This window comes from Ostrea edulis, chromosome 9 (assembly GCF_947568905.1).
Source record: "Ostrea edulis chromosome 9, xbOstEdul1.1, whole genome shotgun sequence".
NCBI lineage: Eukaryota > Metazoa > Mollusca > Bivalvia > Ostreida > Ostreidae > Ostrea > Ostrea edulis.
In genome coordinates, this window is record NC_079172.1 from 52,165,018 (window position 1) to 52,177,173 (window position 12,156).

At 37.0% G+C, this 12,156-nt stretch overlaps 1 protein-coding gene across 1 annotated transcript; it reads right to left on the reverse strand.

Annotated features, from left to right (window-relative positions):
• Window positions 1-1,058: 1,058 nt before the first annotated feature.
• Window positions 1,059-4,637, reverse strand: LOC125660071 (uncharacterized). Its single transcript, XM_056149531.1, has 4 exons — window positions 4,551-4,637; window positions 3,858-3,925; window positions 2,479-2,667; window positions 1,059-1,272 (listed from the first exon to the last, which is right to left on the reverse strand). Coding segments are annotated over exons 1-4 (429 nt in total). The 5' UTR covers window positions 4,553-4,637; the 3' UTR covers window positions 1,059-1,102.
• Window positions 4,638-12,156: the final 7,519 nt, after the last annotated feature.

The following is a 12,156-nucleotide window of genomic DNA, read 5'->3' on the forward strand; positions in this document are numbered from 1 at the left end:
GGTGTTGTAACATACTTTCAGGCTTGGGGGTAATTCATTTACAAACATTTTGATACCGTACATCTAGCTCCATGATAATAAACTACAAATAGACATATGCAGAATTTCAAATGGAGATATTGATACCTAGTGGATTCATGCTGAGGTTTTATATAAGAAAATATTTTTCCGTTTTGAAAATACACGAGGGTATGAAATGTAACACTTCACGCCGGTGAATTTCATGGAACGCGTTAAAATGCATTAAATTTCGAGAATAAAATTTATTTCTTATACCATTTCTGTCGGAATCCACAGTCGTTGAATTAAACGTACATTGTACTATATAGTATAAGAGTCATAAAGCCCCCCCCCCCTCCTCATTGCATCACATTCATGAAGAAATTGCTATCATTACAAATGGTAATGATATCAAAGGCAAAAACATTAGAAATGCAATTATTTAAGAAATTAATTTCATTTTTGAATTCAGAAAATTCACGAAAACATGAACTGCGATGCTTTACGCCAGCATGCTTAATATAGCGTGTTAGTATTTCATGAAAAGTGTCCTGGCGTGAACCGTTGCTGTTCATGCCCTCATGACCGGAGGTTTTATTGAGAGGGGTATAAGACCGCTTTTAGTTCATTATATCATAAATTGAAAACAATATAGAAAATGAATTCATTGGGCATGGCTTGTTGTGATACATGCAGCACCAACAAAATGAATTCGGGTGTCATGACCTGTAGTGATAAGGTCACGGACAACAAACGACATTCAGTTGTAGTTTGTAGTGGTTCATGCACTAAAAGCAAGTGTTCTTGTTCAGCAAGATAAAAATAAACGTGAGAGTAGTACAACACACATGACCTTATTCAGCGCCACTGATAATTTGTCACGCTTGGGTACAATGCGCCTCTATTCTTTATTGAGCTATGTTTGCCTTATAATTAAAACAGTGTACACGTAATACTCACTTTTTGAAAATGATTTGATATTTACGGTGTAAAAGTCCAACCTTTAAACCCGAAATCTAAGTCTTATAGCACTTGTAGATTTAAGAATATACTCAAACGACTGAAACAGTTTTATTCATTGAAATAACATCATAATTCCATTTCACCCTGATGTTGCTTGTCTGACATAGAGCGCCTCCTGTGGTGTGATGGCAGAGGAACCGTAACCAGATGACAGCTGCGACAGGAAATAAGCCGCCAATCCACCAAGTGCTAAAACTCCAAAAACACTGTTATTAGACGAAGTTGCGGTAGATGTTGTGGGTGAGGCAGCTGAAATAAAAACGTATATACTAATAGCTGGATAGCTAGTGCTTTATACAAAATTGTGTATTCTTTATAATCATTTACATGATTTAAAACACAGAAGTTAGGCACATAATTTAAAAGGGAGGAGGAACAGACGCAAATAAAGAAGAAGGGAGATGAGAGAGGAAGGAGTGATGGAAGAGAAAAGATGAAAGAAAAGGAAAAGTGATGGATGAGGTCATATGATAGGGAGAGGAGAGCGTTGGATGCGGAGAGATGAAAGGGATGGAGGAGCAATAGATGGGGAAAGATGAAAGGGAGAGAGGAGTGTTGGATGAGAAAAGATGAAAACGCGGTATAAATGATGGATGAAGAGATGAAAAAGGGGTAGAATTTATGGATGAGGAGAAATGAAAAAGTGGTATAAGTGATGGATGAGGAGAAATGAAAAAGTGGTATAAGTGATGGATGGGGAGAGATGAAAGGGAGTGAGGCGTGATGGATGAGGAGAGATGAAATGGGGATAATGGGTGGTGGATGAGGGAGATGAAATAGGGGAGGATGGATGACAAGAGATGAAAGGGGGAGGATGAACAATGGATGACAAGAGGTGAAAGGGAGAGGATGAACAATGGATGACGAGAGATGAAAGGTGGAGGGGCAATGGATGAGGAGAGATGAAAGGGAAGAATGAGTAATGGATGCCAAGAGATGAAAGGGAGGGAGAGGTGATGGTTGAGGAGATGAAAAAGGGGTAGAAATGGTGGATGAGGAGAAATGAAAAAGGGGTAGAAGTGATGGATAAGGAGAGATGAAAAAGGGAAAGAAATGATGGATGGGGATAGATTAAAAAGGGGTAGAAATGAATGAGGAGAGATGAAAAAGAGGTAGAAGTGAAGGATGATGAGAGATGAAGGGAGGGAGGCGTGATGGATGAAGAGAGATAAAATGGGGATGATGATGAAAGGGCGGGAGGGGTGATGGATACCAAGAGATGAAAGGGCGGGAGGGGTGATGGATGACAAGAGATGATAAGAATTAGAGAAGTAAGATGAGGAGAATGAAGGGTCGAGAAGTTAAGGAAGGGTGGAAGAAGGATCTCCTAATACATGCAGGTGTTAGAAAATTATGAATATTGCATCACATGAAACTCAGTCATAATGGCTCAGACTTGAAATTACTCATATTACGTCATAAATACCAGAAATGATGTAACTGATGTACTCTTACTTTGACATTTGTCTCCAGTGTAACCTGAGTAACATACACAGACTCCTGTCGTGGCTTTGTTAGCGATGTCAATCGTGTCCATCAGACAGAACCCGTTGCTAGTGGCTGTGCACTTTGTGGAGGCGCCAGGTTGAGTACCTGGGATGTCGCAGGCACTTCCGCCGAAAGCAGCCGCCGCCAATTTGACATCTATGGAAAACAAATCAAGTGACACGTCGTTTATTAGTCCTTAATAATTTAATGTGACACATGGGTAATGATTTGAAACAATGCGTATATGTGACTTATCTTATTGATTTATAGTAAAATTACTTGAAATGTCATGTGTCAATCTAGCACATATGCCCCATCCGTGAAACTAATAAGAGTATATATAGGCAATACATTATCAATTGCAACATACATGAAAAGTCAGGTTTTGTAACTTATCACATTCACACCCGAAAACCCAGGTCAACAACTGCCGTGGATTTCTCGAACAAATCTCAAACAATTTCAGACTTACATTATGCAAGTCCAACTTTCGACTTAAGTTTCTTTCGAGAAATCTAGGCCAGATTTTCTAGAATAATTTAATAAGGTAGGCCTTATGTCAATATCAGCAAAACTTGCTTTGCATGGTGCTCTTACATGTATTATAAACACTAAAAATCTGCCATAATAGATTAAACATGAAAAAAAGAATTAAGTGTCTTCCTTTTTGCTAACAAAAAATCTGTTAGAAATACTGTACACAACTACATTCCAAAATCTATAAGCATAGCCTCCCCCCCCCCCCCCCGGTCCACAAGACAAAAACACCCAAAACTCGTTAGTTCATGAGCTATTCATTAAGTACACTGGGTAGTAAACATAGCGGGAAAATCCACGGACAGGGACAATGCATATTCTTCGGCCATTTTATAGCGGGACAATACATGTGCTATATTTCCGGTCATTTTATAGCGGGACAATATATGTACTAAATTCCCCGGTCATTTTATAGTGGGGCAGTACATGTACTATATTCCCCGGCCATTCTATAGTGGGATAATACATGTATTATATTCCCCGGCCATTTTATAGTGGGACAATACATGTACTAAAATCCCCGGTCATTTTATAGCGGGATAATACATGTACTAAAATCCCCGGTCATTTTATAGCGGGATAATACATGTACTAAATTCCCCGGTCATTTTATAGTGGGGCAGTACATGTACTATATTCCCCGGCCATTCTATAGTGGGATAATACATGTATTATATTCCCCGGCCATTCTATAGCGGGACAATACATGTACTATATTCACCGTCCATTTTATAGCCGGACTTAAAAGTTCAAAGCTGATTCTTTGAAACTAATTTTCTGTCTTTCTAATAGTTACACGTGAATTTTACCAAGGAAGAAAATCAGAATGGTCAACAGCAAACTACTAACAAAGACTTTGCCATTCCCGCGGGAAAACCTGCAAGAAATAAATCAGATTCAATATGGATGGCAATTCAGATTGATTTAAAATAATGCAGACTAATTATCAAATTACATGAACTGTGATTATTTTTAGCAATACATGTAGTAAAATGAGTTTGAAAACGGTTAATATGCAGTTAATTTTCTGTGTTCATTAAGAGACGAATGTATTGTAAAAATCTTTGAAATTACATTTCAGTATTATACATATTTCACCCTATTATAAAAAAGGAAACCTATTTTACAGTTTAAGGATGTACTCTACATCGTCACAATGGCTGACTTCCTTTCAAAACATGGATGAAAATATAAATATCAGCAATATTTGTCTATTCATTTAAAAAATAATCGCCTAGCCGAGTATCTCAGGTTAGGACATCGACTGATAAACTGTAGATCGCGAGTTCGAGTCCAGCAGGGGTTTCAATTTCCCCCCAGATTGCTTTCTACTAAACCTGCATTTTTGACTAAATAAAGTAAATTTGAAAGTTTGCAATTTCAAAATATTGTACATATCCTCCACTTTTCATCCATATCAAATTTCTCTGGTGTAGCATACCTACTTAAACAAACTATTTCAATTAAAATTTTGAGTGTAAATAGTTAAAAGTTTTACTTACATATTTAGAATTTTCTTCCGTAACCTTTATCCCAGAAAGCTCTGGAAATTTATTCATTCATCTGCCTCGCATATGTATTTCTAACACACCGTGTCTCACATATATATACACACAATAAAACCACGAGTATTACACCACATCAGTAATAACGGCATGTCTTGTGAAGTACATCAAATAATTACGTTTTTATATTCTGTGTTATCGATGAATTACTAGGATTATACTTTGATGACGTAAACTGAATTCCGAGCGGGTACTCCATGATATAAAGATATTTTTTTTTTCGGACTGATGCATTTATATCCCTATCAAAAGGCCAAGGACCCTTGAGGTTCGCGATGGGAGCTTCGTAATGGTAAATTCCGTATGCCAAATGTTACTGAATAATTCAGAATATATGTTAATAGCCGTTCGATGAAATTGAAATTAGTACTTCAACAATAATATTTTTAACTGATATTCTTGTATACATATTGCCATTCTAGGATCACTGTCAGCACCCTTAAGTGACAGACGAATTACGTCACCAATGATACTTCCGGTAATGGCGACGGCGGTAATCCTTAATAGATTGACAAATGTAAGAGTAACTCACCATACTTTGCCAATGAACAGAAGTTGTCTTAGATTGATTGAATATTGTTTAACGTCCCTCTCGAGAATATTTCACTCATATGGAGACGTCACCACTGCCGGTGAAGGGCTGCAAAACTTCGGTCTATGCTCGGAAATTGTGGCCTTTGAGCAGCGAGGGATCTTTATCGTGCCACACCTGCTGTAACACGGGACCTCGGTTTTAGCGGTCTCATTCGAAGGACTGCCCCGTTTAGTCGCCTTGTACGACAAGTAAGGGGTACTGAGTACCTATACTAACCCGGATCCCCACGGGTATGGAACTTTTACCACAAAAATCAATAATTTGACGTCACACCGTCTTTTCCGGTTTTGATGAGAAAGATGTACATGTGGTAGATTTTACGAATAAATAGGTTGATGCCTTCCTGTCCAGCAGTTAATTAGACTAAGGCGAAGGGGAGATGTGAAAAAAGCTTCTTCTTTTCGAAATTTCTGACCCAACCAAGTCATCTGCAAGGAAAAGACTATGTAAACAGTGGATCCATCATTTGCATAATGAAAAGTTGAGGTTGGAGACATTCGTATGAAGAAACGTACCGTCTGCCTGGTCTGTGACTCCACTGAACGTCTTTTTTTTTTTTTAATTTCTTCTTGCGATAGAATGGGCTCAAATCTATACGGCTCCAAACTTAACTGTTCGTGTCTTGTCATGTATACAGTGCTGCTGATGAAATAAACCGGAACCGACTGTGTGACGTCATCAATTAAATTTCAATGGTTGCTCTCTTAGTGGCGGGTTATTTAAAATATATGATTGATTAATATTGATTTAATCGTTAAGCAAGGGATTTTGTTGTTAAAGACTATCATTTACGATATCAGTAAGTAATACTTTATTCATAAAAGCAACAATGTGGTTAGGGTTGCCTTTCCCTTTAACGTCCCTCTTGAGAATATTTCACTCATAGAGACGTCACCACTGCCGGTGAATTAGGGCTGCAAAATTTAGACCTATGTTCGGCGCTTATGGCCATTGAGCAGGGAGGGATTTTTATCGTGCCACACCTGCTGCGACACGGGTCCTCGGTGTTTGCGGTCTCATCCGAAGGACCACCCCATTTAGTCGCCTCTTACGACAAGTAAGGGGTACTGAGGATCTATTCTAACCCGGATCCCCACGGGAAATTTCCATTGTTAAAAGTTTTTACTTCTTCGTATGATTCGCAAGCCAATGGTATAACCGATAGATTTGAGGCATGGGCACGATTTTTGTAAAGGAAAAAAATTAAATTCATAATATGTTTGATACGTGTAAAACAAAACAAACCTAAATTTTAAAAAAGCCTCACCTGACAAGATTGTATTCGAGATATCTAAACAATCGCGGTACAAGCTTGATTTAGGTTTACACGTGACTCGACTATTAACATGGCGCCAAAGTTGACGTCGATGAAACAAGAGGCCCACAGAAGAAGTATTGCTACTCCCAAGGGCTATGAAATCTTTAAAAAAAAAATTCCTGTTCTTAATATCTAAGCTAAGTTCTAGTGTTCACCAACAGTATAAAACAAGATGTGTTCTTAAAAACTCCACTGCCCTCAAAAGTGCATATACTGATGAAAGGCTTTACAAAATATAGGTGTATTAACATTAAAACATCAAAAAATATGACTAATTTGGACCCATCCTCGAGTCAAAACCTTGAGTTGTGAAATTCATCACTTTTTTGTACATAATTTTCTGCTATTCCTAGGTATGCATTTAGATTATATACAGTATCCGCAAACTTACACATAAATACTATATACTAAGTTTGACCCCACCCTGGGGTCAGAACCCCTACTCTGGATAAAAGACTACCTGCTCTTTCTAAATATCCATTTAGTTTCAATTTAGTATTAATAGCACTAAAGATGACGTTATTTAAGTGTTTTACACATAAACACTATATAGTAAGTCTGGCCCAGCCTTGAGGTTAGAACCCCTACCACAAGGATCATGAAATTTACAATTTTGGTAGAGGTCTTCCTTCTCTACATCTCTATGCATTTAATTTTTCTTACATGTGTGCGGTTCTTGAGAAGATTTCTGAAAATTGGTAAATTTTGGGCAGTTTTTGCCCCGCCCCTAAGGCCTCAGGGGTGCTGGAGTCCTGAAATTTACAATTATGTCCCCCTTGTCCCAAATATTCTTCATACCAAATTTGAAAAGAATTGGTGTGGTAGTTATGAAGAAAAAGTTAAAAATGTTCAATTGTTAACGTACGACGCACAACGCAATAAAAATTAAAAACAAGTTTTACAACGAAAATATTTTAATTCTTTCTTTGTACTTGCCCTAAATTGATTTATGATTACCCTATTTTGAATGCTTTTAGCATACTTGTTTTATAAATCTTGGTGTTCTCATCTTCGCATGTGGTTTCCAGGCAATGACAAATGTTTGTGTACGGTACTTTAGAAAGTGCGAACATTAATTTCCCTCTAAATATAGACAAAACATCGTGCTTACAAACACGATTATGAGAACAGGGTTTTTACACATGCATGTACATGTAAATACAAAGTGTATCATGTGTAAAAATATTTGGAATGAATGGCCAGTGCAAGGAGTAACCTACAGTGTACATTACAAAGTTAATGGTAGACGAGGAGAAAATTCAGATATCTGTCATTGAGCATTCCGCTGGAATGCACCAGAAGTGTAAGGATGTAACGGGGGAGGGGCATACTCCTGTCACGTAAAGATTTTATGAAACAGTGGTGTGGCAAAGCAGCTACTAAGGGATTTTATTCTTGATATTGGATATTCTATTAAACATAGATGGTAACGGCATACTGACAACTCAACTTTATGACCAACGAGATGACTTCAGCTTCTCCACCGTCAACTGTCCATATGTAGTATTCCATTATCACCTGCATATGGTGTTTATATCCCTCAAATGATTCGATGCGCAAGAGCTTGTTCTGCGTATGATAAGTTTTGAAATCGAAGCAAGTTAGTGACAAATAAGTTAATGTTACAGGGGTTTCTACAGTCTAGTTTGAAGTCAGCATTTAGCAAATTTGATAGTTGTTATAATGATATTATTTACAAATACAACCCGTCGTTAGTCAAATGTTGTTTGACGGGTTTCATACCAATTGTTAGTCCATTCATTACATACTGAAACGAAAGTCGGAATCGTTTCATCCCATTCTGTCTACTGGAACCTTGGTAATAAGCACTTCCTGTTTCGACCTTCAGGGATCACGTGCTAGTTTAGGGTACACAATGTATAAGCAGCGATATTGGAGCTCTTAAGTCAGTTCCAGACTGCAGTCAACAAGAACTCTATTGTTCCAACGTGAGAAAATTAACAAGAAGGTGAGAAAATTAAACTAGTTTAACAAGTCTTAAAGACTTACGAGACTTTGTTGTTTTATTGGACAAGTTGGTGAAAGTTTTTCTTACTTATATAGCTAGGAAGCGCGCGCGCTCCAGGACAGAATAGGAATTTGTATATATTTCTCATTAAAATACATGATTGAGAACTTTGATAACTATTTGATTTATTCCTTTAGTGCTCAGACAGAGCAACAGAATATTCGAACACAGAGAATGCTTACTCCTCCTAGGCACCTCATTCCACCTCTGGTGTGTCCAGTATTTGCCCAACTCTTGATTTTGTATTCTTTCTGGGATTTATGAGATTCATCACTGTTCGTTATTTTCAATTTTCATTCTGAAATGAAGCTGTTGTGTGACTCGTGTTTGCCACACTCTTAATTTTGTATTCTGTATGGGATTTATGACAATGATCACTCTTCGCTATCTTCACTTTTTCATTTATAAGTCTGCCTACCTTTTTGAGAGCAATAAAACCGTTACTGCAATTATTCGGATAACATCCAATGGCATTGCGAAAGATTGAAAGTTTATGATGAGGTTATGTTTTACGAAAAGTAAAGGTCCCTTTTTTATACGAGAAAAGAGAATGGGAACATGATGTATTCGATGATTAAGATGGGGATTTCCTAATATTTCATGTGAATCCGCTACATGCTACTCACACATATGCTACTCCATATGAGTGAAATATTCTCGAAGGGACGTTAAACAATATTCAATCAATCGACAGATACCCTCTGTATATATATATATGTAGATTATATCAGATTATTGTATTGTGCATATATTTATAGATCTCTGGCATATTCTCAAAATTGATACTTAATATATTTACGAGCTTACTAATGCTGCTATAAGCAAAAAGATCCATGCATGCATTCTTCTAAATCATCGAAATGCTACACTCATGGAATAAATTGATGTGATTATTATCACCAGATTCGATACAGTTTTGGTCAACAATCATGTTTCTTTCCTGTGGTATATCAATGATATAGAAGACTTTCTTGCGAATAACAACATTTATAACCAAATCTATAGAAATCGAAATGTTTTTACCCTGGAATCGCCGGTGATCAGCGCCGAAAATAGGCCTAAATTTTGCAGCCCTTCACCGGCAGTGGTGACGTCCCCATACGAGTGAAATATTCTATCGAGGGACGTTAAATAATATTCAATCAATCAATGCTTATGACACTGTTCTGATGACCGAATCAACTTACAACTTGCTCCGGATGTACACTATATATAAAGTTAAATTACATGATTGATTGATTGTATCTTGTTTAACATCCCTCTCGAGAATTTTTCACTCATATGGAGACGTCACCAAGATCAGTGAAGGGCTTCAAAATTAGACCTATGTTCGGCGCTTGCGGCCATTGAGCAGTGAGGGTTCTTTAGCGTGCCACACCTACTGTGATCCGAGACATCCATTTTAAGGTCATCGACGAATGCCGAGCATTCGGTGATGGAACTCTCACTACCTGTTTTAACTGTCTGTCGCTGTCGAGATTCTAATAAAAGATCCAAGGCGATGCTCGCTACAACTGCTATACAAACTATGCAGGATCTGTGTAACGCTCAACATTTCTTTTAGGCAAAAAAAACGTTTTAAGATTTTTAAGGGTTTAAAATAAAATAAAACCCAACAATTGAATTTTTATACGAGTTGCCTTATGGGGTTGCACAGTGTGCCTATCTGTGCGTCTGTCCGAGAGAACACATGATGGATATCCCAGATAATCATTGCAATGCTGGGATCATACAATGATTATAGGAAGAAGCTTAAGCCTATTATTTTTAAATGTCATAGATTAAGGGCCAAGGTCAAACTTACAAAATTATGATTAAAAGGCAAGATAGGAAAAGTACTAATAAGGCTAACATAATTAAAATTGATACATATATTCAGACATCATGCCAGAAATGGACTAAGGATCATCAATTCACCCTTGAAACTAAATTTGGTTGAAATCTGACACACCTGATTTGTTTTGACAGCCATAAATTTGAAATGGCGGCCATTTTAAAACATTTGAAAATTAAATAGAAAGAACTACTGATGCTAGAAATGAATTGTGGGCCCACAATTGATTCCGAAACCCAAATGTAGAAATCTTAACGCTTTGAAATATTTCTGTATATGGCAGCTATTTGATTGATTGATTTAATATTGTTTTACGTCCCTCTCTAGAATATTTCACTCATATGGAGACGTCACCACTGCCGGTGAAGGGCTGCAAAATTTAGGCCTATGCTCGGCGCTTATGGCCATTGAGCAGCAAAGGATCTTTATCGTGCCACACCTGCTGCGACACGGGGCCTCGGTTTTTGCGGTCTCATCCGAAGGACCGCCCCATTTAGTCGCCTCTTACGACAAGTAAGGGGTACTGAGGATCTATTCTAACCCGGATCCCCACGGGATGCGGCTATTTGAAAATGGCTGCACAAAAATACTTTTTGATGCTGGAAATGGACTCGTGGTCATTAAATCACCCTAGAAATAGAACTTTTGTTGAAATCTAACAAACTTGATTTTTTGGCGGTGTTTTTTTTAATGGCAACCATTTTGAAAATTGCACCCTTCCTCATGACCCCTTATCAGCCTACAAACACTGTAGTATATGTCCAAGCACTTTCATAAAATCGCACAGACAAATTTCTCACAGAAGAAGAGAAATATCAAGAAGAAGAAAAAAGAATATTAAGAAACGGAGCAAAAACAAAATGTCGCTACACAATGTGTTTAAGCAGTTTCTCTATTTGAAAATCAAAAATTGTTATCATCCATGAGAAGTAATTGTAATTAGGTGTTGGCTTTAGGCTCATCAGCATAATACATATTAAATTACAAAATAGAAGCAAAAATGGTATATATTATATAAAAAGAGGAATATTTGAGGATGGACATGCATGTATATGAAGAGAGTAAAGAATGTTAGTCCCAATTGAAAAATGTTTCATAATCCTCTAAAACATCTTCAAAGTAGCGGTAAATCCAAACATGAAAGTATTGCTTGACGAAAAGGGTGATAATTCCGGAATAGCCTCTGATGGGTGGTCTGGCAATGTTACAAGCTAAATGCCTGCGTTACCTAATGCAAACATATAGTAATTCATAAGCAAAAGGAAGGAAAAGCATACACAAAATATATGTTTGAGTATTAGATGTAAAGTACGAGCATACGCTTACTTCGGATTTCTCGCACGAAGGTAAAGTACTAGAGGAATCTATACAGTAGTTTTAGCTCAGTGTGTGTGTTTTTTTTTTTTTTAAAAATAATCAAATGTTTAACTTAGAAAACACAAATACCGTTAAGAAACGGGTAGAGTAATGGCATACAAATACCGTGAAAAGAGTGATATAAGTATAAAACTACAAACATCATCAGATGACTGATATATATATAAATGATAAAATACCATTAAAATACTAATATAAGTAATGAGATATAAATACTATTAAAATACTAATGTAAGTAATGAATTAAAAACTAATATGTATACGGTGTGACCGTTGGACCGAGCGAAGTATGTAATGGTCATTGGAGTGTCCCAAGTGGTAATCATAATTCCGTTAAGTACGGTAGATTATGATTCATTTAAAAATATATATTTTTAATGAAATTTTTCT

Bases quoted from the DNA above. Each gene is read 5' to 3' on its own strand.
- LOC125660071 (XM_056149531.1), bottom strand. The intron at 2,668-3,857 runs GTAAAATTCACG...TGTTTTCCATAG, and splicing joins CATTCTGATTTTCTTCCTTG to ATGTCAAATTGGCGGCGGCT. The intron at 1,273-2,478 runs GTAAGAGTACAT...TTTTTATTTCAG, and splicing joins CACTGGAGACAAATGTCAAA to CTGCCTCACCCACAACATCT.